This window comes from Podarcis erhardii (assembly GCF_964252035.2).
Source record: "Podarcis erhardii genome assembly, chromosome: 5".
NCBI lineage: Eukaryota > Metazoa > Chordata > Lepidosauria > Squamata > Lacertidae > Podarcis > Podarcis erhardii.
This window is the reverse complement of record NC_138509.1, coordinates 39595182-39622370: the sequence shown is the minus strand read 5'-3', so window position 1 is coordinate 39622370 and position 27189 is coordinate 39595182. Positions and strand designations below refer to the sequence as shown.

Below are 27189 nucleotides of genomic sequence, written 5' to 3'. Positions count from 1 at the left end.
TGAATTGCCTACACCAAAGCCTCCAGGTGGCTCACAGAACTTACAAAATCACAAACACAATATTTAAAATGCATAATTGCATTTCACAAATGACATGAACCAACAACCTTCTCCGTTGTTGTGGATTTTACATTGTGTGGCAATTAATGCTTAAGGAAATGATGGGGAAAAGGAATAAACTGCCATGCGAATGTGACTTACTCCCACACCCCAACACCCCCTCCTGGAAGAGAATTTCAGGCCCCACTCCAAGCCATAGCTCAGTGGCACAACATCTGGTTTGCAAGCAGAAAGCCTCTGCTTCCATACTCAGCATCCCCAGGTGGGGTTATGAGAGACTCATGCCTGAAGTCCTGGAGAACTGCTACCAGTCAGTGTAGACTAGGGGTCAGCAACCTTTTTCAGCCGTAGGCCGGTCCACCGTCCCTCAGACCATGTGGGGGGCCGGACTATATTTTTTTTTGGGGGGGGGAATGAACGAATTCCTATGCCCAACAAATAACCCAGAGATGCATTTTAAATAAAAGGACACATTCTACTCATGTAAAAACACGCTGATTCCCAGACCGTCCGCGGGCCAGATTGAGAAGGCGATTGGGCCGGATTCAGCCAACGGGCCTTAGTTTTCCTACCCCTGGTGTAGACAATATTGAGCTAGAGGGAACAATGGTCTGACTTGGCATAAGCATAGCTGTCAACCTTTCCCTCTTCTTGCGAGGAATCCTATTCGGAATAAGGGAATTTCCCTTTAAAAAAGGGAAATGTTGACAGCTATGGGCATAAGGCATCTTCCTAACTTCCTCCACCTCCATTTCACAAAGGGTATGGAAAAACCTGGGTGGTCATTTTCATTTGTTGAAAATGTCTCCTGTTCACAGTCTGATGTGAGCAGGGTTTCTGCTCACCCTCATTCTGAAAGCCATTGCCGCTGCCATCTCCCACAAGGCTTCTCAGAAATTTAACTTTGTGCAGGCCTTATTCCTTCTGCAATATTTTCCAGCAGATATTGGGCAATGTGGAGTGCCTTCTTCAGGGAGGTTTCTCTGCCCTGCACCAGATTTCCTTCTGATGAAAACAATTTATTTGGTGAAGTTTTTCAGCATGAAGTATGAAGCTGATTTTATTGTATCCAGCTATGCAGCTAAAATCCAGCTATGGATTTTATCATTCTGTTATGCCCTGTTTCTGAGTGGTACTGTAATGCATTTTTAAAAATATTGCTAGTTCCCCTGAGCATTTGTAAAATGAAAGGCAGCATGTAGTAATTTTTAAAAACAAAATATCTATGAAGATGTTTCTGATATATGTCCACTTGTTTTGATGAGTTTGAGATAAATTAGATCATGATCAGTGAAAGAACCTATTCACCAGACCCTCCAAGTGTCCCTATTTTCCAGAGGCATCCCAGATTTAGAGAAGCCGTCCCGGCTTCTGATTTGATCCCAGAATGTCTCACTTTTTCTTAGGATGTCCCTATTTTCATTAGAGAAATGTTTGAGGGTATGGAGTTATCTGACCTCCGAGCCATCTGAAAGGAAAGGTTGTTTTTTTTTTAAAAAAAGTTTAATGTTTTATTATGTTTTTATATATGTTGGAAGTGGGTAGCTTCCAACATGTATAAGATGAGGGGAGTATAAATAGTAAAATCATCATTATGGAATGGGACGTCCCTATTTTCACCAGAGAAATGTTTGAGGGTACGCTATTCACACAAGTCCTTGCAATCAATTCAATGATTCCTCAGTAGCTGCAGCAACTGGATGCTCATGCAAACACATAGTAGGCCTGACTCATATAAGGGAATTGCCTATCACCAAACTTGGAAACAAAGAAACTGATATGTAATGCTACATAATTTGGTTTCTATTAACTTTTTTAACCCAGTCCACAGCCTAAAATTAGTCTCCAGCTTTGCAAACATAAAAAACTGCTATGATTCTCTTCACCTATGCCTTCTACTTAACCAGTAGCTTGTGTGTTTCACTTAAGGTTGAAAACAGATCTGCATAACTGATGGTATTTATGTTTCTTAACGTGGGGAATAAACTTTGTGTATGATAGATATTCCCACAGAATGGTATTTTAATACTAAGCAAACAAAAATATTATAATATTTATAGCAGCAAGGTGCCTTATTCTTTTTCAAAAATTGGATGATGACCTAATATTATGACTTTAGCATGCTAAAAAGTTGTGCAGTGGGAAAAGAGCTCATACAGGGATACCACCCCATACATGCATGGTAGTGCTAATAGTCACAAGTGATATTAGCTTACTATTTTTTTAAATATTTCTGATTACCACTCTTTATATAGTCAGTAATGGAGTATTTGAGATAGAGTTCTGCCACATGACAAAGATGGTGATCAGAAATTGCACTGATTTACCAAGGAACATTTCGTGGCATTATGCACAGTTTGCTAAATTAGCATCCTGCAGCTACAACCTCTTTCTGTTTCTCAAGTCGGTTATTTCATTTTAATGATGCAGCCTAGACAAACCAACTGACCTCCTTATAAATCTACCATGACATTAGAGGATAATTACTTTGTGTTTGTCTTTAAAGAACATGTCAATGGTAATCCATCACACAGCTTGTTTACAAGGGAAATCGTGCTCTCATTTTGTAGGAACCGTACGTAATTGCTATTAGCAGTACTCTGCACTTAGAAGTTTGCACTGAGCTTTTCTATCAAATACTCTGCTTTCAATATTTTGGCTAAGACTCAGGCTACTTTGGCTGTCCCAGATAAAGGGTGAGAGGAAGTATTAGCAAGTGGCGCTTCCTTTCTCCCAGGCTGCCAGATTCTATCTGAATGGTCTCCAAATGCTATTCTTGTCCCTGAGAACAGGCTTTCCTACTGCAATGACATGGACCAAGGCCATTTAGCAATGAACTTTGCTGAGGTGGATATTCTCTGGCAATATGAGAGTAACACATTGGCACAACCTTCATTCAATGAAGCTGCAGAAGGCTTGAGAAGCAGAGGTGAAAGCAATGGGTGAGATAGCCCTAATCAGTTATTAACTTTTGAACACTGGGACATAGGAAGCTGCTTTTTACTGAGTCAGACCATTGTAACTCTGTATTGTCTACACTGACTAGCAGTGACACTCCAGAATTTCAGACAGGGAACATTTCCAGCTCTACCTGGAAATGAGAGGGATTGAACTAGGACTCTTGGCATGCAAAGTAGATGCTTTACTACTGAGCTTTGGCCCTTCCCAAAGTCTGGGAACAGAGAGCCTATGGTTGAGGCTGTGCCCACAAAAACTTCCTGGAGAGTGAAGGCATTAGAACTTGCCTAGAAAACAGGCACTTTGGGTTTTATGGCTTAAATACATAAGCTTAGCGCTGATCAACTTCCCCCCCAATGCATGTTATGGACACTTTTCCTCATTTGTTGCAGAAATGGAAAAGAATGGATGCCGCACCAACATTTAATAATACCATGATTCGTATGCCAATTTTAAATATCAGGGGAATGCAGAGAAGCACTCTCAGTGCTTGTCTTGTAACTCTGGAGACCCACCAAAAATCTGAGCCTAACCATTTTTTTGGAACTGCCTTTTGGGGACTTTGGCACAGAGGGGGACGGTGGTACCTCGGGTTAAGTACTTAATTCGTTCCGGAGGTCCGTTCTAAATCTGAAACTGTTCTTAACCTGAAGCACCACTTTAGCTAATGGGGCCTGCCACTGCAGCCGCACCGCCGGAGCACGATTTTGGTTCTCACCCTGAAGCAAAGTTCTTAACCTGAGGTACTATTTCTGGGTTAGCGGAGTCTGTAACCTGAAGCATATGTAACCTGAAGCATATGTAACCCGAGGTACCACTGTAATTTGAGTGTAATTATGCTGATTTTTTAAAATAAAAAAACTTAATTAATATATGGATCAATGCTCCTGTTCCCAAATCCTTTGGGGATGTAGAAGCTAAAAATATAAATTCTCCAGGGAATCCTTGCTGCAATTATAACCTCAGATGTTTAAAAACCAACATTTCTAAGTAGTCAGAAAACAATGCTCCTTCCAAAAAACCAAAACTCTACTACTGCTTATTTTAGTTCTCGGTAAAAAGGTTTTGCTGGTGTGTTTTTTTTATGGTATTCACACTGAAACCTCACTTTGTGATAGTCACAAAGAGTTAAAGCCTGCAGGAGAATTTAAGGGCTCTTTGGTAATTTGGCACATCAGTTTCATACCAGCTATTACTAAGCTGCATCAAGATATTAATGTAGTCATCTCTCTTTAGTCTCAATGAATTGCAATAAAAATGTCAAACAGTTAGATTATATATGCCATCACAGCCGTATTTGATTGAGTAGAGCTGCAGGCCACGTCCCTTGAATCATACTGATGAAGAATCGGAAAGGCCTGGAGAACTCCACTGTAAATTTATTTCAGTGGGTGAGGCCATTTTACATTCTCACTGCCAGTAATACCGGTATATAAAAACGTAGGGGGCGGGGGCGGAAAACCAATTACACAGATGTACTGAACCCATGTAAGAAAGGACATCCTTTGATGTCAATAAAGCAGAGTAACATGCAATACATGCGGCAAATTATTCTGTTGAAAGAAAATATAAACATTTAAGTGGAGGGGTAAACTCAAGGGAGTGCAGCTACATGCCTTTTTTTTTTCAGAGCAGGAGGGATGATGTCCTTTGCCAGAGAAGCGGGGTAATCCCTTGCTCTGATTTATTAGGGAAGGTAAATGGCGCTTCCATGTGCTGCTCTGGTTCGCCAGAAGCGGTTTAGTCATGCTGGCCACATGACCCGGAAACTGTACGCCGGCTCCCTCGGCCAGTAAAGCGAGATGAGTGCCGCAACCCCAGAATTGTTCGCGACTGGACCTAACGGTCAGGGGTCCCTTTACCTTTTTATATTACTTTATATGAAACAAAGTCTCAACATTATTTACAATATATTTTTAAAAATGAACTAAAAACTTCATGAAAACATATTAAAACAATGCACAATACCAGTACAATTACGATTAAAAGCACACATTAAAAATCAGATTAACAACCCAGTCATTTAAGATATCTGTATGTCTGAAAAAATTAAAACATTCTTACCTGGTGCTGAAATCATGGCTTCCCCAGGGAGAGCGTTCCAAACATAAAGGGCCATCACAGAAAAGGTCTCTTGTCCGCTCACTATGCTTTGCACTTGTTTTGGTGATGGCACCCAAAGAAGGGCCCAGATGATGAATGTAGTCTAGGCAGGTTCATATGGTAAGATGTGCTCAGAAACCTGAGTCATATAGCGTTTTGAAGGTCAAAACCAGCACTATGAATTGAGCCCAGAAACAAATTAGCAGCCATCACAGTCAGGCTAGAACCAGAGTAATATGTTCACGCCTTCCTAGTTGCTGCTGCGTTTGGTTCTAGCTGAAGTTTCTGAACCATCATCACATGCAGCCCCATGTACAACATATTGCAGTAATCCAGCCTGTAGGCTATCAGAGCATAAACCTTTCCCCTTCCAGACAAAGTCACAGCAGGGCCAGTTGAAGTTGATAGAAGACACTCCATGCATTGGATGTCACTTCCTGCCCACAGCGGAAGGTGGTCACTGAACTTCACCACTGAATTGTCACCATGTCCAAACTGGCCCTGAAAAACTTCTATCTTTTCATAATAAGGAAGCTCTTACCAATCAGGTTAGGCTACAAATACTAATTTGCAAAGTTCTCTTATTTTCACTCAGCAAGTTACTCCAGTATGGCACATTTACAGCACTGCAATTTTGTAATCTTCTCGGAAAACTACCCATCACACAAAATTACGCTCTTGTCCTTTAATATTATTAATAAAATTCAATCACGGGTCCCTTCATTCACTTTTTTGAAAGGTTACATAGGTTTAAGCAGTGCCATTTTTTCTCCTGCCGAAATATATTATGAGATGCCATTACTGTTGTAAAAGCTAATTGATAATGTGATTTGTTATGTTGCTGAGACATAATTCAGAAAGTTATTTTAAAGGCTTTGATACATGAACAGCACTAACTGTTTAATATTTCTTGTGAGAATAGACACAATGCATCAGGTTTGAAAAAAATGTGTTGCTGTGTGAATGAAATATTTCTGGAAGCTTTTATTCTTGTTGTTTGGGTTTTTGCCAATGGCTTTCTAGTGGAAAGCTCGTATTTTTTATACTGTTTCTGTTAGAATGTATCCATCAGCCCTTAGTGGATTTGTGTGTGTGCGTGTGTGTGTGTGTTAACAGAAAGGAATAAATAAAGGTTTAATAGATAATTAAAATACCGTAGCACATTTTAAAGAGCTTCATTTATTTAAAATGAAGCTAAATTTTATGATCAATAAACTTACTTGTAGGACATATTTCTGACTTCTTCCCCGTATGACCCTGCAAAATGGTTGGCTTTAAATTTACATTCAGGGTATTTTTCAGAATAAGATGACTGTCAAATCACTTGTTCACCCCAAATCAATGTTACAGTTGTTGTAGCTATTATTTGGAGCACCTTAGCAAACGTTTCCATTTTTTGTAGGTTTACAATATTCATGGGACTCTTAAGTAGAAGCATTATTTGAGAAGTTGTTATTTTGGAAAGCCTTATGTGGTGGCTATGATTTTGAAAACATTTACAGGTCAATCTTTTCCTTGTTTATTCAGAAGTAAGTCTAGACATAATTCAATTGGGCTTACTTCCTCCCAGATAAGTAGTTATAGAACTGTATCTTTACAGAGTTATGATTCGAGTGATTTCATGTGCATTTACTGCAAGTCAATAGACACAGTGTCAGGTCTACTTATGTTAGTGGACTAATCAAAAGGAATGTTCAGCATTCCTATGTTGAGCATAGACCTGGGCGATATATTAATATATTGCCCAGGACCGGTATGGGGGGGGGGAGGACCGTGATGACAGCTTCACTCAATGGTATATCGCTGGTGAAACCATCATGGCTCTTGAGTCCCTCTGCCTTCATCGCCCAGAGCACTGAGGGACAAACTAACTGGGAGCTGGAGGCAGAGGAACTCAAGCAGCGGTGGTTTCAGCAGCGATATACCGCTGGTAAAACTGCCACTGCACTCTCTCTCTCATCGCTCTCCCACCCCCAGTGGAGCCTGGCCAAGGAACCCAGAGTCCCCTGCTGGTTGTGCACGAGTGGCAGGGGACTCGGGGCTCACTCGGCTGGGGGCAGGAGCCTTTCCACCCACCAGGTGAGCAGCAGGTTGGGGCAAGATGTATTGGCTTCAGCCTGCGAGGCGCTGGGGTGAAAGCGCCTCAGCTCCCATGGTGAGAGTTGCAGAAGTTTTCCCCAGCACCTCGCCAGCTGGGGCCAATGCAGCTTTTTTCAACACTGCAGTTTATCGCCAAACCACGATTTTGGCTGGCGATACACCGCCATGTTGAAAACCCAACATCGCCCAGTCCTAGTGGAGCATCGCTTGAGTGCTCCTTTTACAGAGACTTCAGTGAACTTCAGCACAGCAGGTTCCATAGTGATGGCCATCAGCTTGGATGGCTTTAAAAGAGATTCATGGAAGATGAGACCAAGGCTACTAGCTATGATGACAATCTCCTACCTCCACTGTCAGAGGCAGCTTGCCTTTGAATTCCAGTTGCTGGGTATCAGAAGTGGAAAGACTGCCATTGCAATCAAATCACTTCCCATAGGCATCATGGTGTACCATCATGAGAACAGAACGCTGGAACAGATGAACCTTTGTCCTGATCCAGCACAATTCTTATGTTCTTATGGATGCTTTTAGGGGAGATTCATGCCCTGCAGGAGTTTGGACTAGATAACCCTTGGGGTCTCCCCCAACTCTACAATTCTATGATTCTATGTCATTTTGGGCTAAGACACAATCAATGTAAGCATCTGTGTAGGGTAAGTACTTACTGAGAAGCCATAAAAAGGCTAGTAGATATATCATCGGTGGGCAGCATTTCTCCATAGGCTCATTTCCAGGTAGTCACAAGACTGCTGTCAGATAACTAAATTCAAATAATAAGTAATACAGAGAGCTAAACATGTGTAAGTGTTACACAGCCTTTCCCCCCCTTGCAATGGCGGCAGTACTTCTTGGCCCCATTGCAACCCTGGACATTACTACCTGCAACTTTCTCAATTATGGATGTGCCAGTCCTTCTAGGATGGGATCCCAAAATTGATCTTTTGGCCCCATCTCAAGACAAAGGAGGGTGTGCGCTTTCTATGGATTTGGTAACTACCTCAAAAATTATGTCACAACAGGACACATAGCGAAGTATTATTCATATTATTTTTTAAAAAAATCTTAATGTGCATTTCTAGACATTACAAACTTGGCTCTTGGATGTTGTAGTGGTGGGGTACCTTTTAGCTGGCCTTTTTATCTATTCAAGATTTTCTAGATTGTTTGATACTATGTGTGCTTTCTGCACTACCTTCACCAAATATAAATTCCAGGCATTTCTGTGTGTTCCCCTATTGTATTACTGACAAACATTTCCAGTATCTTGTGCTCAAGAAGTCAAGATTCTCAGTCTGTAGTTTCCTAGATCTGGACATTACTCTTTATCAGTGCTTTATGATAAAGTAGGGCTGTCAGGCCATGAAGAAATTTTTGGACTTACTCATCCATCTTTTTGACAGAGGATGCTGACGTAGTTGCCAAGGCCAAAGCATCTATTATACATGGGAACATTTTGGGGGAAAACACTTTGGAAGATTAAATATTTTGCACCAGCTGCATAAAGAAAACGAACATTTGCAACCTATCAAATTAGCTCATTATACCTTGATGTTAGGCAGACGGACAATCATCCTTAATCTTTGCTTGCCTGATGCCTGTTTTCTTCATCACTGTAGCGTTTTAAAAAAATAAATACAAAAACCAGTATAAACAGCCAGGACACAAACCTCTCAGATGATGAGTACTGTCTGTCACCTGTTGCTAAAAACTTATATTCTTTTGCACCTTCTCATTCTATGATGTTGCTTGGCAGCATGGACATTTTTATTGGGCTCACCTACATTTTCAAGGAAGTGTATTGCTCAGAGTTATGGAAGTCGCTATTGTCTCTCTGTGCATGAAGAAGTAACGCCTGCCTTCATATGAACACAAGGAGCTGCTATAGTCAAACTATTGGTCCCTCTAGGTTAGTATTGTCTACATCAGGGGCCAGCAAACTTTTTCAGCAGGGGGCCGGGTCTACTGTCCCTTAGACCTTGTAGGGGGGCCGAACTATATTTTGAAAAAAATATATGAATTCCTATGCCCCACAAATACCCCAGAGATGCACTTTAAATAAAAGCACACATTCTACTCATGTAAAAACACCAGGCAGGCCCCACAAATAAATAAATAAAAGGACACATTCTACTCATGTAAAAACACACTGATTTCTGGGTTGTCCGCAGGCTGGATTTAGAAGGCGATTGGTCCGGATCCAGCCCCCGGGCCTTAGTTTGCCTACCCATGGTCTACACTGAGTGGCACCAACTCTCCAGGGTTTTAGATAGCAGTATTTTCCAGGCATTCCTGGAGATGCTGGGGACTCACTATGGGACCTTCTGCATGCAAACAATAAGCTGTACCTCTAAATTATGGTCCTTTCCAGGTTTTTATTTTGGGGGCAGATTTTGAACAGGAAACATTGCCAGGAAACATGGCTTCTTCCTTTTCAGATGATAGCCACAATGTTCCTTTACAAATGACTGAAGCTATTTCCAAAACATTACATTGCAAAAATAATAATAATAATAATAATAATAATAATAATAATAAATCAATTAACTTGAAAATAGAAACAAGGAAAATATCAAAATGATATGATAACATAGTGATGAGCAAAATCATGCATGCTTCCAAGCTACATTATTTTATAGTGGAAGTTCATTGGACTTCCCTTTTCTGATAAACTGGCTTGGCGGGGGGTCCGTGGAAAAGTGAAAGTGCACTTATTTATATCCATGGATGAACTTTTAAAAAGTATTGCTACAGATGTCATGATTTTGTAATACTATGCCACAAATCCTTATCAGTTTCTAATTAACTTTAGCATAGCAGGAGAACCAAGAATACTATTTTTCGGTGACATGTTAATGCCTTTAAAATGAACACAAATAATTTATCGTGGGGAACAGGCATGCCTGGATTGCTAAGAAAGAAATATTCAGAACTTTTGGGAGATTAAGTGGTAAATGGATTTTTGCAATTTCTCTTGATGTTATGTTTTTCCTATTAAACCCCATGAAACAGAAGAGTAAAGAAAATGCAGAATTTCCATAGGAGAATGTCTCTAAGATATATGCTGATTTAAAGTTAATTTAAAAACTTTGGCTGATATCACTGCAGTTCACAACATGTGGTTTTATATTCTTAAAACTTTACAAGAAAAATAACGAACAAGATTGCCAGTAAAACAAGCACATTGGCTTGGATCCAGAGAAGACCGAGAGGAGTTCCAGTCATATAACAGGGTTTGTCTACCTTTTTGCTGCAGCTATTCCTGACAGTAGAGATGGGGGAGAAATCAGATGCAGTTCAAATTTAAAGGAGAACCTACCCAATTCGCACTTTCATATATAACACATGAACCAAAATACAAGCCATCCTTCAAAACCTGCAATTCTCCACATTTTGTAAAGCTGCATTCTGGCCATGTAATGTGTACAAAAATGCACACACTAGGGTAAAGTGTGAATTAAAATGCATATGTTCATGAAAATAACACTTGAAATGCATTATATTAGGGGAACTGCTGTGCAAAAAAAAAGAAAAAAAAAGAAGGCAAAATTCCATACAAACATTAACAAAACTTCAGAGTGATGGGGGAATGTGGAGAACAAAACTTAAGACTGGAATAATGAGAAAGTGAAACTGGCAGATTCATCCATCCCTACCTGGCAGCCAGGGACCCTTCAGAATGGTGCTTGATACATTGCGAGAGTGCTGTAGTTTCAAGGGAGAATAAATGGAAATTCAGCACCCCCTTCTTGAGGAAGCAAAAGTGCCTTGCACTTATACAAGTGGCTTTCTAGATCTCACCAATAACTTTAAGACTTTGACTGTGATGGAAACGCCATTGATTAGTTCACATCCTGAGTGGCAGCAGAACTTGGACCAAACACTTTAGATTCTGAGCCAGGTCTTTCCCAGTCCTGCAACCTGAGATCCTTTAACTGCAGATGCTCAGCTTCAAATCCGAGGCTATTTCTACATCCAAACATGCATTCTTTCACTGAACTGCAGAAGCACCCAAGTAATAGAGCAGAGCAATGCTACAGCTTATCGACTGTATGTTATTTGTAAGTTATAAAGTATACATCGTTTCTGAAAAAGTATATGTATCCATCTATGCAAAGCAATGCTTCCAACAGCAACATGTCTTTGAAAGTACAATGACTGACACACTACATTTCCCCCAGAACTGGCCTTGTGTTATTTCCTTTTGGTTGAGAAACAAAGCCTTAAACTTGAGTGCAGTGATTGCTCAGATAAATGACCCACCACAAACATGTCTAAACCCAACAAGCACATTTTATTTGTAACCTCACATACATGATATTTACACAGTTGGTCTGCTACTGTCAATATAGATGGTTGTACGAAGGGTTACTGAAGCGTACAAAACTGGAACAAACGGGTGCTTTCCCTCCTAGGTTAGCATACTAAACTTGTTTTGAAATGCACTGTTGTGATCACTAGGTGTCAGTATAGTGCTATTTGTACAGTTAATAGTACTATGGCGGCATGTAGTAGTGGCACACACACAATTTAGCTTGTGAGTACACATAAGGGGGGAAACGGGCCTCAAAATCTGCAGTGAAAAGTCCTGAGCAAATCGGAAACATTCAATAGCAAAAAAACATTTAATGCATATTTAAATTCAAAAGAGCCACTAAGCACAGCTCAAATTTTTATAAACTCTTATTTTTATCAAACTACAGCAAAAATAGTTTTACTTCACAATCTAACCATATTTAGAGCTCCATATTTCCATACTTTCCATATTTCATAAAGAAATTGGTTGTGAATCACACAAACATCATGTTGGGCAGCCCATATAAAACGGTATTAAGAGCTGATGGCTGTGGGGCAGGATGCACTAGCCCACCGGGACTTCCTCTCTGGTCTTCTTTCTTGTCCTCAGGGGCATCCAGCTCCACTAGAAACACAGTTCAGAACAAATAATTAAAATTTTCTTTTAGCTGTAGAGATATTTTAAAGAAACCAAGAGCATGATCCTGTTCAAGTTAAGCAGTTTTAAGCAAATGCTTCTAATGGAAGAGATTTAAACATGCACCCAACTTTCCTATTGACATCAAATGGATTTAAAGGGGCTTAACATTGGCTGAATGATGCCCAGAGTTTTAATGTCTACTTGCTTAGATACCTCTCTCTTTAGGCCTGTTCAGGTGCTACATATAGTGGAGAAGGAGAACTCTTAACATAGTTTTAGTCCTGGACTATATATACATTACCATGTAAGGATATACACTTGCCTATCCATATATTCATTTTTCATATAGCAGTGTTCAGAAATCACTGAAATCCCTAAGAACTGCATGTAATCAGATCTAAAATTAACTCATAAAATAACCTAGTGACCAGAAACTTTGCTAAACATTAAAGAAATGTCTGCATTAAATACCATAAAGCTAGATACTATCAAAGGGTAGCTAATCCTAATGTTAACTGTTGGGAAACCATCTCTTCTGACAGAGAGAAACTGTTATTGGCTACATACATACTATAACTTTAAAGGCACTGTATCCCTTATAGAGAAACAGTTATAAGCAACTCTTAACCAACTACAGTGCTCAGAATTCTTTGAAGGGGGAAATGTGCTTCCAACAACCTTTGACAGCAAAAGGCTTCCCCGTCTTGAACTTACAGAAATCGCTGGTCACTGGTTACAAGTAAACATTCCTGTTACAATTATCTCTAGTCATTTCCCCCAGTGAGGCAAATAACAGGTTTGGGGAGCCAATTTTAATTAGGAAAATAGAGAGCAGGGATGGCGTTAATCCCCCTTCCCTGGTGCCACAGTCAAGGACTGCTTTGGGACCCCTAGGTCTGCTATTAATTTCTTTTCAACTGTGAGAGAATCTAATTCTGGATCTCCTGTGTCACATTTAGCTTGGACCTTTGAGTCCTTTTTTGTAGTAAGTAAATAGGAAAAATGTTGGCATTACAGCTGCGTATAGAAATATAATTCGGTTATTTTGATGGCTCAGCACAAACCCAGTATTCAGAGGAGCATCTGTTCTTAGCGCTGGAGATATGCTCCTTTGGGAAAAAACAATACCTTTCTTATGGGAGACATTTCACTCTCTCTTTTTCACACACACTCTTTTAAATATATGCATCTTTCAATATGTGATTTTTTTAAACCCCGCTTGGTGTCTTCAATATGAGGATAGCAAATTGCTTAGATGAGAGTGATACCATTTCTATCAGCAAGCTCAGCAGTTCTGGTGCTTGTAATATACAATATAATGGCATCTTAACCAAATAATAAAATGGTGAGAAGAAAATGGTAGAAGATTTTGATCTGTTCACACTTCAATCTGTGTACTTTTTTTAAAATACTTTTAAATCTTACTTTTAGGAGGTTCATCCACAGCACTCTTACTCCTTTGAAGAAAACGAACAGCCTGTCCAGTTGTCTTGCCTACTTTGATAAAATCTGCAAAGAAACATAGTAGCTTTATAATTGAACACACTCAAAACGAAACATGGAAGCGGAACCTGCAGTTTTCTTCTACGTTTGCAAATGACAGCTCAGTCTTAACCAGAGTTAGGTGCATGTAAGCCCACTGAAATCAATGGCCTTTTGAAATCCTGTGGACCAAGCTATACTTCAGATTATGCACACATTTAAGAACTGAGGTTAAATTGGTCACATTTGTTTCCAAGAAAAAGCAATACTGAAGCTCTAATTGGAATGTGTTCCTTATCAGATCAAGGTCCTGCACTGCCTTCTTGCAAAAAGTTGTTCCCCTGCTGCTATTTGCTGCAAAACGTAAGTACTATTTTGGACAAATAGAAGCCGGGGGAAGTTTTGATAGGAAACCAGCCCAAGGCACAAATTTGGATTGGGAGCATGTTCCCACTGCTCTAGGCCTTTCATGAGTACAGACCCCCAAATGCCTCTATTTTCCAGGGACAGTCCAGGATTTACAGAAGCAGTCCTGGTTTCTGATCCAATCCCGGAATGTCCCACTTTTCCTTAGGACGTCCCTCTTTTCATTGGCGAAATGTTGGAGGGCATGGTAGAATATCCGTATTGTCGTCAGAGCATATGGAGTTATGTGACCCAAACTAAGGAGATAAGTGCAACTTATAGTAGACATCTGAAGGCAGCCTTGTATAGGGAAGCTTTTAAATGTTTTATTATGTTTTTATATATGTTGGAAGCTGCCTAGAGTGGCTGGGGTAACCCAGTAAGATGGGCAGGGTATAAATAATAAAATGATGATGATGATGGAGTAGGACACCCCTATTTTCATCGGAGTATAGAAGCTTCATTTGTTCACATCTAAGCATGGACACTAACATCACCATTGACAAGAAAGGCATTAGGCTCAGCTGTTTTATGAAGCTTGCTATTACACACTTTCACATAAGCTTTCCATTTTTGTCGCATTCTCTTCCAGGGTCGTATACCATTGGTTAGCTATGACAGAACGCACTCCAGCAAGGCTCAGAAAGATTGTTGTCTCTGTTGGCTTTTCCAGAGAGAGGCGTACAGAGCTAAAAAAAGAAAAGGAAAGAAAAAAGAAATGCAACGAATGAAAATTACAGGTACAGACATTCTTAAATGACCTGAAGAAAAGAGACAAAACCTGTTCATTAAAATTTTATCAGTTCACAAGAATAGAAAGTGAACTGCATTTTTCTTAACTTTTTCTCACTAGCATGTCTGGCATTAAATATGTTACCGTATTTTTCGCTCTATAGGACACACTTTTCCCCCTCCAAAAATGAAGGGGGAAAGTGTGTGCATCCTATGGAGCGAATGCAGGCTTTCGCTGAAGCCTGGAGAGCGAGAGGGGTCGGTGCGCACTGACCCCCCTCGCGTTCCAGGCTTCAGGAAGCTATCCACAAGCCTGCGGATAGCTGCCTGCAGCCCGAAGGCCGGGGAGCGTGGCGCTGTGCACCCCGGGCTTTGGGCAGCTCTCCAAGGCTTGCGGATAGCAGCCTGCTGTCCCCGAAGCCAAAACAGCGAGACGGGGCACTGCGCAGCCCTCTGTCTCGCTGTTCCAGCTTCGGGATGGCTGTGCAAAGCCTCCGCAGGGCGGTGGGGTGAAGGCACCTCGCCGCCCTGCGGAGGCTTGAAAGCCTGTCCCCGAAGCCAAAACAGCAAGACGGGGCGCTGAGCAGTCCTCCGTCTCGGTGTTCCAGCTTCGGGATGGCTGCGCAAAGCCTCTGCAGGGCAGTGGGGTGAAGGCACCCCACCGTCCTGTGGAGGCTACAAAGGATGTCCGCAAAGCCTCAAGCCTTTGGAGTGCAGCTGCTCGGGGGGCAGCGGCAAGGCACCTTGTTTTTGAGGGGGGGAACAAGAAAATTTTTTTTTTCCTATTCTCCCCCTCCTATGGTCCGGTGCATCCAATAGAGTGAAAAATACGGTATATAGAGTTCTCTGGCTGTCTTACAATAAATAAGTTTAAAACAATTTAAATACAAAATCATCATCATCATCACCATCATCATTTTATTTGTATGTCGCCTTTCCATAGTTAAAACAATGCTCAAGTCGGCTTACAACATGACAAGAATTGCATAATTACCAACATAACAAAAGTCTTAAACAATAAATAAAACACATCAAAAGGTACACAATCATATGGAAAACAATTTCCACATAAATCATAAAATCTAAAACTAAGAAGACAGCATTAATATCACAATTTAAAATGACATAGATAAAAAATAAAAGCAATTTAAAAAAACAAAACAAAAACAGAGCCCTCTCTGCTCAGCAGCAGCAGCAGCAGCAGCAGCAGCAGCACTCCTTTATGGAGCCTGTCAGGCCCCGCCCCAAGCCAGGTGGAGAGAAGCAGGGCATAAAACATATAGGGACTGTGGTCCTGAGATCGGGTTTAGCTGGCCTTTAGGAGGCAGACAGAAGCATAGCATTGCTCTCTGGGGCCAAGAGTCTGCCATGATGGGCTGCAATCATCGCCCACCCTGGGACTGGGTGAGCGGCCATTCTTGACAGCAAAGAATGAGGAATTTAGGTTGCAATCCTCTGCACACTTTCCTGGGAGTAAGTTCCATTGAACTCAGTGGCACTTACTTTGGAGTAGAGGAAGTATAGGACTGCCTTGCACACAATGACCTTAAAACTTATGCCGATCTTACCTTTTAAACCCATCGAGGTTTATCACTCGTGCAGTACTTGGTTTTGAATGCACGAGGTCTGAAAGTATCACCAACTGACACTCTGTGGGAAGGGAAGCAATAATATGAATGTTAGACTTCAGTAGCATTTTGGATCCAAAGATACATGAGCAGAAAATTGCTTGTCTAACAAGGCTTTAATATCCCACATTCCTCACTGCAGACCCCTGTGAAATTATCCAAAATGGTATGGTGTGTGACATGGGGGCAGTGGAATTTAGGCAGAAATCAGGGGAGGCAGTGATGGACATTGGGAACCCCAAGGTTTCAAGAAGTATTTTAAAAACCTTGATAAAAGACCTTAAGGGAACAACTCCCTAACAGTCAATAAGGACTGAGCATGCTCAGTGGTTGTGGAATGCTGATCAACCAGGGGTAGATAACAGAAAACCTGGTGTGGTGACTGTGGAACAAAATGTTGCATGTTGAAGAAGCATGGCTGATGCATTGGAACAGTGAATGGGAGCACTGCAAAGGGCCACATTTTGTTTCAGGTCTCAGCCATTCACTGATATGTTTGCCTTGCTAGTACTGCCATCAAGATATAATAAAACTGTGCAGTGTTGAACAGTCAGTTGTTAAGGCACATCATCCCAAGACCACTCCATGGAACAGAAATTTGATCCATTATTCAGAAAGTGTGCCTCAAGGGATGATCCCCCTCAATACAGAGTTGTAAGTACCCCATTTGATGTAAATCTCATGCTGTGGAAGCAGCTAATGGCTCCTTTCTGAAACCTTAAAATTCCCAGGCCACATGAGATAGGCCCATGCTGTGCCTCCCTCTTCCCTACATCAGTGGTGCTCCCAATTCCAGAAAAACAAAAGCTGACAAGGGGATGAGGTCCAATTTGGGTGCCTTCCACCTTGCCCAAGCTTCTGATTTTACCTATACTATGTGAGAAGAAACCATGCTTACAGCAGCTTTTGTGTTAATAATGCAATTTGCACAGGGACCACAAATTAAATCACCTTTGAATGACAACTTTTGCAGAAAGCTGATCTAACACTTGTAATAATAAAACCACATATTTCAATCTGAGTAAATAGAATTTTGTTATGATCTGCAAGGAAAGCAAACAGCCTTTTTCAGCTTCATAAAATCACCTGGGATATTCATAGCAACTAATCTTTCAAGTAATGTATATAAGAGAAATCTTGCCAGTCCAGAGAAGATAAATGCACTGCAGTTGTTCAGTAAGTATTCCCAGTCTGCTTGACTGAAAGGGGGAGGGAAAAAAGAACAGTCAAAGCTTTAGTCTGCACTGAATGCTATTAAATTGTATTAGCATGATGTTCTGCTATTTTAAGTAGCTCAGCTCAGCTCTAGAAAACATTACATTTAAAGAAATATGATCAGTTTTCATCAACTATGTGCCCTAGTGCCAGGAATACAGTCGTACCTTGGAAGTCAAGCGGAATCCATTCCAGAAGTCTGTTCGACTTCCAAAATGTTCGAAAACCAAATCATGGCTTCTGATTGGCTGCAGGAACCTCCTGCAGCCAATCAGAAGCTGCAGAAGCCCCGTCGGACATTCGGTTTCCCAAAGAACATTCACAATCCGGAACAATCACTTCTGGGTTTGCTGTGTTTGGGAACCAAAAAGTCGGACTTCCAGGGCATTCGGGATCCAAGGTACGACTGTACTTGGAAAAGCAGCAACAGATGGTGTGGTGGAGCATGGCTCCTCACTTGACCTCCAGCTGGCTGCATTGCTGCTGTTTATCAGGAGGCAGAGAGGAGTAGTGGGGAGGCAGTGGCAAGGTTAGCACAGAGCAAATGCACCACTGGGAGCATCAGAGAGGCACTTGCACTGCACTGACCTTGCAACCCCCTAGTAAGCAGCAGCAAGATGCTGCCTGGCGGTCAGGTGAGTGCTGCCACCCCACTCCACCTTACCCCCTGCTACTGTACAAATTGTGCATGAAGAGGAAAATAATTTAGAATTCTATTTTTACGGATAGGAAGAGTATCCGTATTAAGTGTATAAGGGCATGCCTGTGCATGTGCTTTCTAAATTCTGAAAGTAGCTGCCCACTGTTCCCTGTTACTTTTCTTCCTTTGGTTATTTTTATTGCAAAGGACTGACACGCTTGGGCTTAAGAAGGTAAGATGAACCTGCTGGATCAAGCCAATGGTGCCCCATCCAGCACCCCGTTCTCACAATGGCCAACCACAATGGCCAATGCAAGAAACCTCTCTCCCCTCCTGCAGTTTGCAGCAACCGGTATTCAGGAGCTGACTGCTTCTGCCTATGGAGCTAAAACACAGCCATCAGGGTTAGCAGCTATGGGCTGAGTTTGACTAATCTTCTTTTAAAGTCATCCAAGTTTGTGGCCACCAGTGCCTCTTGTGGGAGTCAATTCCATAGTTAAGCTTTGCACTGTGTGAAGAATGCTTTCTTTTGTCTGTCCTGAAGCTTCCAGCATTTAGCTTCATTGGATGTTCCTGAGTTCTGGTGTAATGAAAAAGGAAGAAAAAATGTCTCTCTATCCACTGTCTCTGTACCAGGCATAATTTTACACACCTATCCCAGGTCACTCCTTACTCACCATTTGGGCGGGGTATGTATGTATGTATGTATGTATGTATGTATGTATATACAAATAAATAAATAAATAAATATTTTCTAAACTAAGAAGTCACAAAGGTCGAGCAACTTTAAGCCCCATTCTTTACAATGGGAAAATTTCTTAAACCACACACTGCAATCAGTGGGACCTGAAAGCGACTAAATTTTGGCTGGATTCCCTCCCCGCAACAGCCTTGTTTTGACTTCTTTACTAGCAGCATATGAACAAACATATTAGGCATTCGTTTAGGTATTTTAAAAAAATGCGCAAAAAAATGAGAAACAAACTTACATACCTTGCAAATTGCGTGTTACCCATAATTCCATCCCAACGGAGTGTAAACGGCTCAAATTTCTCTAGGAGTGTCTTAAATTTTTGTGCAGGATTATCTGATTCTGAGCATACAATTTTTTGTCATTAGGAACATAGGGTTTTCCAGTGCTTATACACCCACCCTGTATAATTTTAAGCAGCTGTAGCTTTAAAAAAGAGTATTACAGTAGCTTCGTAAATAAGCCTACAAAGGTTAGTAGCCTACCAAAAAAAAGTTACTAGCCTGCTAACAGGGCAGTAGTTTGTGTTTTCATGCTGACCATAGAAGACTGGAAATGCAGACTTCTAGCAACTTAGGAGAGTAGGGTTTGTTTGTTTTTCTTTTAAGTGCCTTCTACCCAGTGGACTATTAGAGGAGGGTCTAGATTCTTCTCCGCTAGCCTGCTTTGTTTCCATGTTGGTTTCAGAGGAAGGATTTTTCTCTTTCCACAACTAGCACACTAACCAACAGGCTGAATGAGTAGGCTCAGAGTGATCTGTCGTTCCTCTGCTAGCCTGCTCGCTTGCCTATGGCAGCAGGATGATTTGTTCAACGCAAGACTACAACACCAACTTTTTCAGATATTACAGTTATCACATGGTGCTTTCTGCATGCAAAAAGAGGAACTTTAAAAAGTGACTTTCTTTAATATATAAAATAAAACCAGGTCATTCTCTTTCAACCATAAACTGTAGCCACTTTTAAACCTACATATTAGGTGCACAGTGTTTGAAAATGGTTTCACTGATGTTGAAAAAAAGAAAATAGAGTTCTAGGTTGATTTCTACTACAGCTATTGTAATGGCAAACAAGTTATAATATACAAACTTTACCTCTTTCTGTTACATCATTATATGGATCCACAACATCTGAGACATACCATTAAGAACATGCAAATGAGGGGTGTCAAATTTAAATATAATTAACTACATACAACTCCTCCCCCTTCCTCCAGTTTCGATTGTGTGCAGGAATCAGAAACAAAGCCAGTGGCACCCTCAGCATCCAATCCTAATGTGTCACCTTTTGATACCTTCCTTGAAGAAATCACCACCAGCAGTTCCCTCCTTCTGCTTACCAGGCCCCCACTTTTGTGCCTGAAATATACTCAGAGTCGAGTGTGGATTTCATGCTCTTTATTCAGCTCATAGTAGTGAGGAATGAATGTTCCCCCAAAATATCTGCTTTATATACATTATTTACACAATGGGCCGCACGTGATTGGCTAATTCTGGGATTCTCCTGTAGGCCAATCAGGTTGCGGATTCACTTCCACCTGGAGCTGGATTGGGTGGCTCCTGCGGACCAATCATACTGCTGCATTGTTCTAGGACCAATCAGACTGCTGCTTTCTGGACCCTATTGTTCTAGGACCAATCAGACTGCTGCATTCTGAATCCTCTTGTTCTAGGACCAATCAGACTGCTGCCTTTTGGATCCTATTCAACTCAGTACATAACAGTGCCTAAGCAAACTCTTTACCCTTCCTAAGTCAGTAGCATCCAAGCTCTCTTTCCCAAGGCCACTGCTTGACCTCCATAGTCCTCTCACATGATGAAAATGCTTCCCTTCCATCTTTGCAGCTTAAGTATTGTCTAGAAAGCAAGTATTCTTTTCTACTGTCCAAAGGTCTCTCTCACCCCAATTCCACACCATTTGCTCTCGACTGTAAAGGTTAGCAAAGTGAAAGCTAGAAACTTTCTATACACTTTGACACTTGCAATACTGCAGAATTTAGTAGCAACAACAGTAGTAGTAGTAGCTGGCACAGGGAAGCCAGTCCGATTGCCCTACAAGCTTTCCTAGCTCTGAAGACGATTCAGTAATTGACACAGACAGTAGCAGTGATGTGGCTTGATTGCTGAGCTCAAGGAAACGGGCAGCTCGGATGTAAAACTCATGATTTAAGTATTCCATTTCCTAATCAATAGCTTCTGAAAGGATACATTTAACATTATGTATATCAATTGGAAGGCAGTTGGGTGGCAGAACACGGTTAAGGTTAGGCTGTTGAATAAGAAACAGTCATAGCTTTAGTATGAAAGAACACCCACAGCACAATTCTTAACTTCTTTTCTCAGAATGAAAGCCTAATAAGCTCCATTGGGACTCACCCTCTGGCAAGCATGCTCAGGACTGGAATCCTAAGTAGCATCCATCAATACTGCATAACACTGTTTTTGTCATAATAACATGGAAAATGCTACTGTGTATAACTTTTGTGGAAGATCCCAGTTGCCACAAAAATCATGTCAGAGAGTGCATGCCACAGTTGTGATTGTGGGGAGGTAATATCAATAAATTTCCTGATCAACACTACTTCTCAAGCACAGGGATTGCTCACGCTATTTTGCTGCCCAAGGTAGAAATTAATTATATGCCCCCCCTATCTTTGTTAGGACTTTGATGGTTTTCTCCTATTGTAGTCCCTTTCCTAAGATTAAGACTTGGGAATAATAGGAACGCATAGGGGAGGTGAAGGAGGAAGAACACAAACAGCCTCCATATCTCAGAACTTGCTGTCTAAAGCAGGGGTGGACAACCTGTGGTTCTACAGATGTGGGACAACAAGTCCTATCATCCCTGACTAAGGGTGATGGGAGCTGGAGTCCAACCAGAGCTGGCCAACCATTTGGATGCCTGAGCTGAAGGACCAGATTGTGCTTCCTCCATTACATGTTCTAGAACCTACTGGACTGATAGCTGAATCTTACTTCAGCACCAGTGATGGGTAATAATAATAATAATAATAATAATAATAATAATAATAATAATACCCCGCCCATCTGGCTGTGTTTCCCCAGCAACTCCCAAGGGTAGAAGTCTAGCTTAGGGGGTGAAGATCAGGCTGTCTAGCACATATAGCCCTATTTCCTGGCATCTCACTCCTGAGGCTTGCCTCAGCATCTGCCGCCTGAGGTGTTTGTCTCAGTGTGCCTAATGGTAGGACTGTCTCTGAGTCCAACAGAATCTAGAAGTCCACAGCTCCCACACTCCTGGTTGAAAGGGTCTAGGATGGAGTGAAGAATTATATTCACCCTTGAAGAATTTCCCAAGATTTTTGACAGCCAAAACTGCCTATATTGTCTATTGGGTTGGGACAGAGTATTGATCCCTTTTTCAAGGCAACTTTATTACTAAAAGTATTCGCAAGGAATATTGACGTGTGCTGTTTCTCCAGAAGTGCAGCAGGAATTTATGATCAACAATGAGAATTATTATTGTGAAGTTTATAGGTCTTGTTTTGTAACTAAAGGTAGAACAAGACGAAACAAGGATACATGCAAACACAATGCATTATACAACTGCTTCATTAATATGCATATTAAAGTAAAAATTAAACTATTAGAAAGTTGCAGAGTTTTTGGATCTTGAACAGGGCATTATGATACAGCTTAGAAATGCATCAGATATCATCAAAAATATATACTTACTACTTTCATACTCTTTCTGTGTTCACCTTTTGGTCTTGATTCTTTTTTCCCATCCTTTTTGAACTCATTTTCTGAAAATGTTAAAAGCACAATCATCTTTAGAATAAGATATGACACCCTCTCCCCAATCCCTGCAATGTTTTTCAGAGAGTGACATACTTCTCGTGGTCATCAATATATGTGAATTACAGAGATAGTCTGAAGGCTTATTACGAGTAATTTTTCTGATAACTAACATTTGCATTCTAACATTGATTGTACACACAGGTTGAAACACCACAATACTTTTTCACAGGAGTCTCTACATAAGAATAATAGAATCATAAAATTGTAGAATTGTAGAGCTGGAAGGAACGCTGAGATGGTTAATGGTGAGGTACAAGCCTGCTCCCTAAGCAGAAATGTAAAATATATCATCGTGATAGCAACTATCATCAAAAAGCGATTCAAAGTCTTATCTATCTATCTAAGATTATATTTGCAAATATATATAAACTTGTCTGTACCTGATTCGTCTTTATGTAAGCGGTTGTAGAACATTTGGAGAGAAAAGTCTCTGGACACAGAACTTATTGTCTTTTCTTGAAAGATATTCAGACCCTCCAAAGGAAATTCCAAAAGACATTTGTCCACCAGTAGTATTATGCATTCTCCTATATCTTCAATGCCAGCTGAACATAGGAAAAATGGGAAAGAAAAATAATTCTCAATAAAAAAATAACAACTGTTCTTAAATGGGAAGCCTTTTCCCCTTCTGCTCAGATAAACTGACTCTGTTTTCATCCCCAATTAAGATGAAGAGATAAATGAAGTCTTTAAACACACACACACACACACATATATTTGGGAAGCCCCTGGGAAAATCATGCAGAATATAGGACTTCTTGGTTCGGAGGTAGCCAGTGCCATAAATTACTCAGAAGTCAACATTTATTTCTACACCCAAATATAATGGCTACATTCAAGCACAATAAACTGAGTCTTGGGTTTGCACACTTTCTCTCTTGCTTCTTGCACATGCAAAGGGAGGAGATTAGAAGTGTCTTCTCCTAGATTGAGACAAACCATAGTTCATTGCCTCATCCACACCTAGAAATCTGTAATTTGCTCAAACCATAGGATGAAAGCATTATTTGGGCTTCTGGTTTGTGAGCAACCTATGGTTTGCATAAACCAGGAAAGGAAATTTCTATTGTCCTCCCAACATGCATGGACTATTGGGAAATGGGAAGAGGATTCACAAGCATGCAATGGTTTGTCATCGTGGTTAAATATAAACAAAACAATCTGCCTTCGAAAGTGCATAATTACAGAAATCACAGATAACTTATGCAAACCTGAGAATACAATACTTTATACTTTGAAATTTTGTAGCAAACTATTTATCAAGAAGATAAATCATCTGACACTATATATATGCTTTAGAACTTAAGACATACCTGGAGCTGTAGTGGCTTTCTCCTTATTTTTAGCTTTTGCTTTCCCTGCCTCACTTGCTTTGCCTTTTCCTGAGCCATCTGCTTTAGTTTTTCCTGGACTACCTTTTTTGCCTTTTCCTGAGTCACCTGCCTTAGTTTTACCTGAGTCACCTTTACCTTTTCCTGAATCAGCTGGAGAGACTGCTGGACTTGGCCTGAGGAGACAAAGACCAGGTCTTTAAAATATTGTACAGCTTATAATTTTTTTAAAGAACAGTAACAGGAATCAAATACTTGCAGTTTGTTTCATGTTACCTGCAATAGGAAAAGCAGAACTCACCTGGCTTTATCATACAAGAGAAACACGCATTCTCATAGTTTTACTTAAGGTTAACATAGACTTGCATAGTTCTGATGGTGACCTGAATAAATTGGTATAAAATTACAGATGATGCTTCTACCTCCAGGCAGCAGGTGCTACAGGGACCAAGAAGAACCAAGCACATCACTGGCAGTAGTGGCTACTGGAAAAATACCTTACTGTGACACTGCCAATGCCTGAAAAAATGAGGTTCCAAAGATTGTCTGAGATGTGTCTTTTCAGAGGAAGCAGAAATCTCCTACGGTGCAGAGTTGCTCCTGCACTTCTATAAGAAATTTCTTTTATTAGGTTTGACAGGTTTTTCTTGTAATGGTCTATAAAATGGGGTACTAAAATGGCCTCTTAGATTCCTGTTTGCAGTTCTACTTGTTCAGAATGAAAACAACTGTGCTTTTGTCAGCTTCCTTTACTATATCAGAATTGCTTCAGAAACTGGGGACAACATTTATTTATTAAATTTATATACCACCCTTCATCCAAGGGTCACAGGGTGGTTTATAGTATAAAAACACAAAAATACACACCACAATAACAAACAAAATAATACACCCCCCCCCACTGTTTAAAAGGCCAGAGATTGTTTAATTAGTCAAAGGCTTGGGAGAAGAGGAATGTTTTTGCCTGGTGCCTAAAGATATGCAACAAATACTTAAGAGAAAACATTTGAAAAAAATACCTCAGCTCAGAGAAATCAAATTGTGACAATACAGGTTTCAGATATTCTTCTACATCTTTCATGATAGCCTGGAATTCTGATATAAAATGTTCTTCATCTTCATTTTCTGTTTCCTATGATATAAAGTAAAACAGTGATTGATTGATTTTAAAAAATAGTTAGAAGGCATAAGAATATCAAAGACAGAAAGGAAAAGTGAATAGCCAAATAGAAATAGAACAGTCATGAAAATTTAGTAACGTTTAAACTATCCCAGGTCTAAACTGAACAATCACCTTTAAACAACGTTACACCTTATTTTTATGTATGTGTTATTTTATTTGATAATGTGTTCTCTAATGAAAACACTGGTGCAATAGCTGTAATATTTATAAAATAATCCACTAGATTAGTAGTCATCAACCTTTTTGGACCAGGGACCCATCTTTAGCCAAAATATACTTTTGGATACTCAATTTTTAATTGTTTGTCTTATATTAGGATTTAGGCAGTGCTGCTGTTATGACTGAATTTAGATCTGGCAGTCACCCAATGGTGGGTCCTGGCTAAAGATGGTGGTGGAATTCGCTACAGGCAGACCGAGCATCGGACTGGCCTGTAGTCTTCTTGGTTGCTCTCTTCATGAAGCAGTCTTGCTTGCAGCGGATTTCTGCGGATTTCCTTTCAACCAGTTTGTATTTACTTTTACTTCTGTCTCATTGAGTCCCATGCACGTATTTTTGTAATAACATTATAATAGTATTCATTAGGATGTCATTAATAACATTATTTTCTAAAAGCTAAAAGGCCAGATTCGGAGTAGTTAAAAATAGCAAAGTGGGAACTGAAGCAAAATGGTGCAGGTGATTAGTGTATCAAACTGGGATCCAAACCAGTGTGAAGAATCAGATGACACCCCTAGTTCTGATTCTGTAAGAAAAACCCTGGAGCCTAATTTGATCAGTGGAATGTTTGGTATCTGGTGGGCGGGGCTTGTGTGTCATGCTCTGGAATCAGCCCCTCCCTTCATTATGTTCCATTAAGTTTCAAATAAGAGGGACCAACTGTCTTTTCTTTTTTTCTTGCCTCAGACTTGCCTCATGTTGTTGTATTTAGTTTCTCTCATTATCGTTACTTTGCTTATTATTTCTTTACTATATTCATTATAATAAAATATATTATATTATTATTATTTATTATTAAAGCTTAGTTTATATTTAAGTGAGCCCCTTAATTTTCTCAAAGAAAAAGAAACTCTGCTGAGGAGAGGTGTGGAATGTCCTAATCTGTGTGACTGAGGGAATATTCCCAGATTGATTTTGTTAATCACTCCCCACCTCCACAACAGACTCCCCAGTTGAAGACCAATGCCCTAGGGATAATAAAAATAATAATTATATTATTTATACCCCGCTCATTTGTCTGGGTACTAGATGACACTAGTGAAATTATTATGGACAACAACTTATGCTGTATTCACAAGAGGAAAAAGTAGTTATTAAACATTACTATCTCAGTACATCAGGTGTGAAAACACCAATATGAACAAGTGCAGTTCTTACAGTACTTTTTCTTCCTGTTTCTACTTTGATGACTGATTCTTGAAGTTTTTGAAACTCATTTTTGTCTTCATGGCTTCTCTCTGGTGATGGTTGTCTCCGAAGACTCCTCATCCTTTCATCTTTCAAAACCTTTACCTTCTCCAGCAAATTCATCAAAGTATTAGAATTCACCTGGGATCGCACAATTTTAGCCTGCACTGATGTAAATTAAAATACAAACCTATTAAAAGCATTTTGACACTTACAATGCATTGTAATTTTTTAAAACATGCAATGCATCTTCATTTTCCATATCCAGGCATACAGAAAGGATCCATGCACAAGAGAGCCTGAATTATTGCAGCAGTGGTAGTAGTGTTAAATAAATTAGGTGATGTTATAACCTTTGTGAACCAAGATAACTTGGGGATGCATGAGTCATGGAGCTGGGATGATTCAATTCTAATCCTTCACTGTGGTCACCAATTTAAC

At 40.3% G+C, this 27189-nt stretch overlaps 1 protein-coding gene and 1 long non-coding RNA gene across 7 annotated transcripts in view; both read right to left on the bottom strand.

Moving 5' to 3' along the window:
• LOC309342618 overlaps window positions 1-8842 on the bottom strand; it is a 37477-nt gene extending 28635 nt beyond the window's left edge. For 2 of the 3 annotated variants that reach the window (XR_014156914.1, XR_014156915.1), the window contains exon 1: window positions 5083-5885. This is a non-coding gene — a long non-coding RNA (uncharacterized lncRNA). Of the gene's footprint in view, window positions 1-5082; window positions 5886-6341; window positions 6379-7886; window positions 7982-8765 lie in introns of those variants that run through there. The other variant, XR_014156913.1, reaches the window with a different exon arrangement.
• Window positions 8843-11493: 2651 nt separating this feature from the next.
• CFAP46 (cilia and flagella associated protein 46) overlaps window positions 11494-27189 on the bottom strand; it is an 82099-nt gene continuing 66403 nt past the window's right edge. For all 4 annotated transcript variants that reach the window (XM_081863126.1, XM_081863125.1, XM_081863127.1 and 1 more), the window contains 13 exons: window positions 26719-26915; window positions 25178-25290; window positions 24141-24334; window positions 23208-23372; window positions 22702-22772; window positions 21214-21274; window positions 20101-20136; window positions 19250-19349; window positions 17488-17600; window positions 16342-16423; window positions 14594-14730; window positions 13580-13663; window positions 11494-12139 (listed from right to left, as the gene is read on the bottom strand). In XM_081863126.1, coding sequence (XP_081719252.1) covers window positions 12009-12139; window positions 13580-13663; window positions 14594-14730; window positions 16342-16423; window positions 17488-17600; window positions 19250-19349; window positions 20101-20136; window positions 21214-21274; window positions 22702-22772; window positions 23208-23372; window positions 24141-24334; window positions 25178-25290; window positions 26719-26915 — 1484 coding nt within the window. In that variant the 3' untranslated portion in view covers window positions 11494-12008. The remainder of the gene's footprint in view (window positions 12140-13579; window positions 13664-14593; window positions 14731-16341; window positions 16424-17487; window positions 17601-19249; window positions 19350-20100; window positions 20137-21213; window positions 21275-22701; window positions 22773-23207; window positions 23373-24140; window positions 24335-25177; window positions 25291-26718; window positions 26916-27189) is intronic.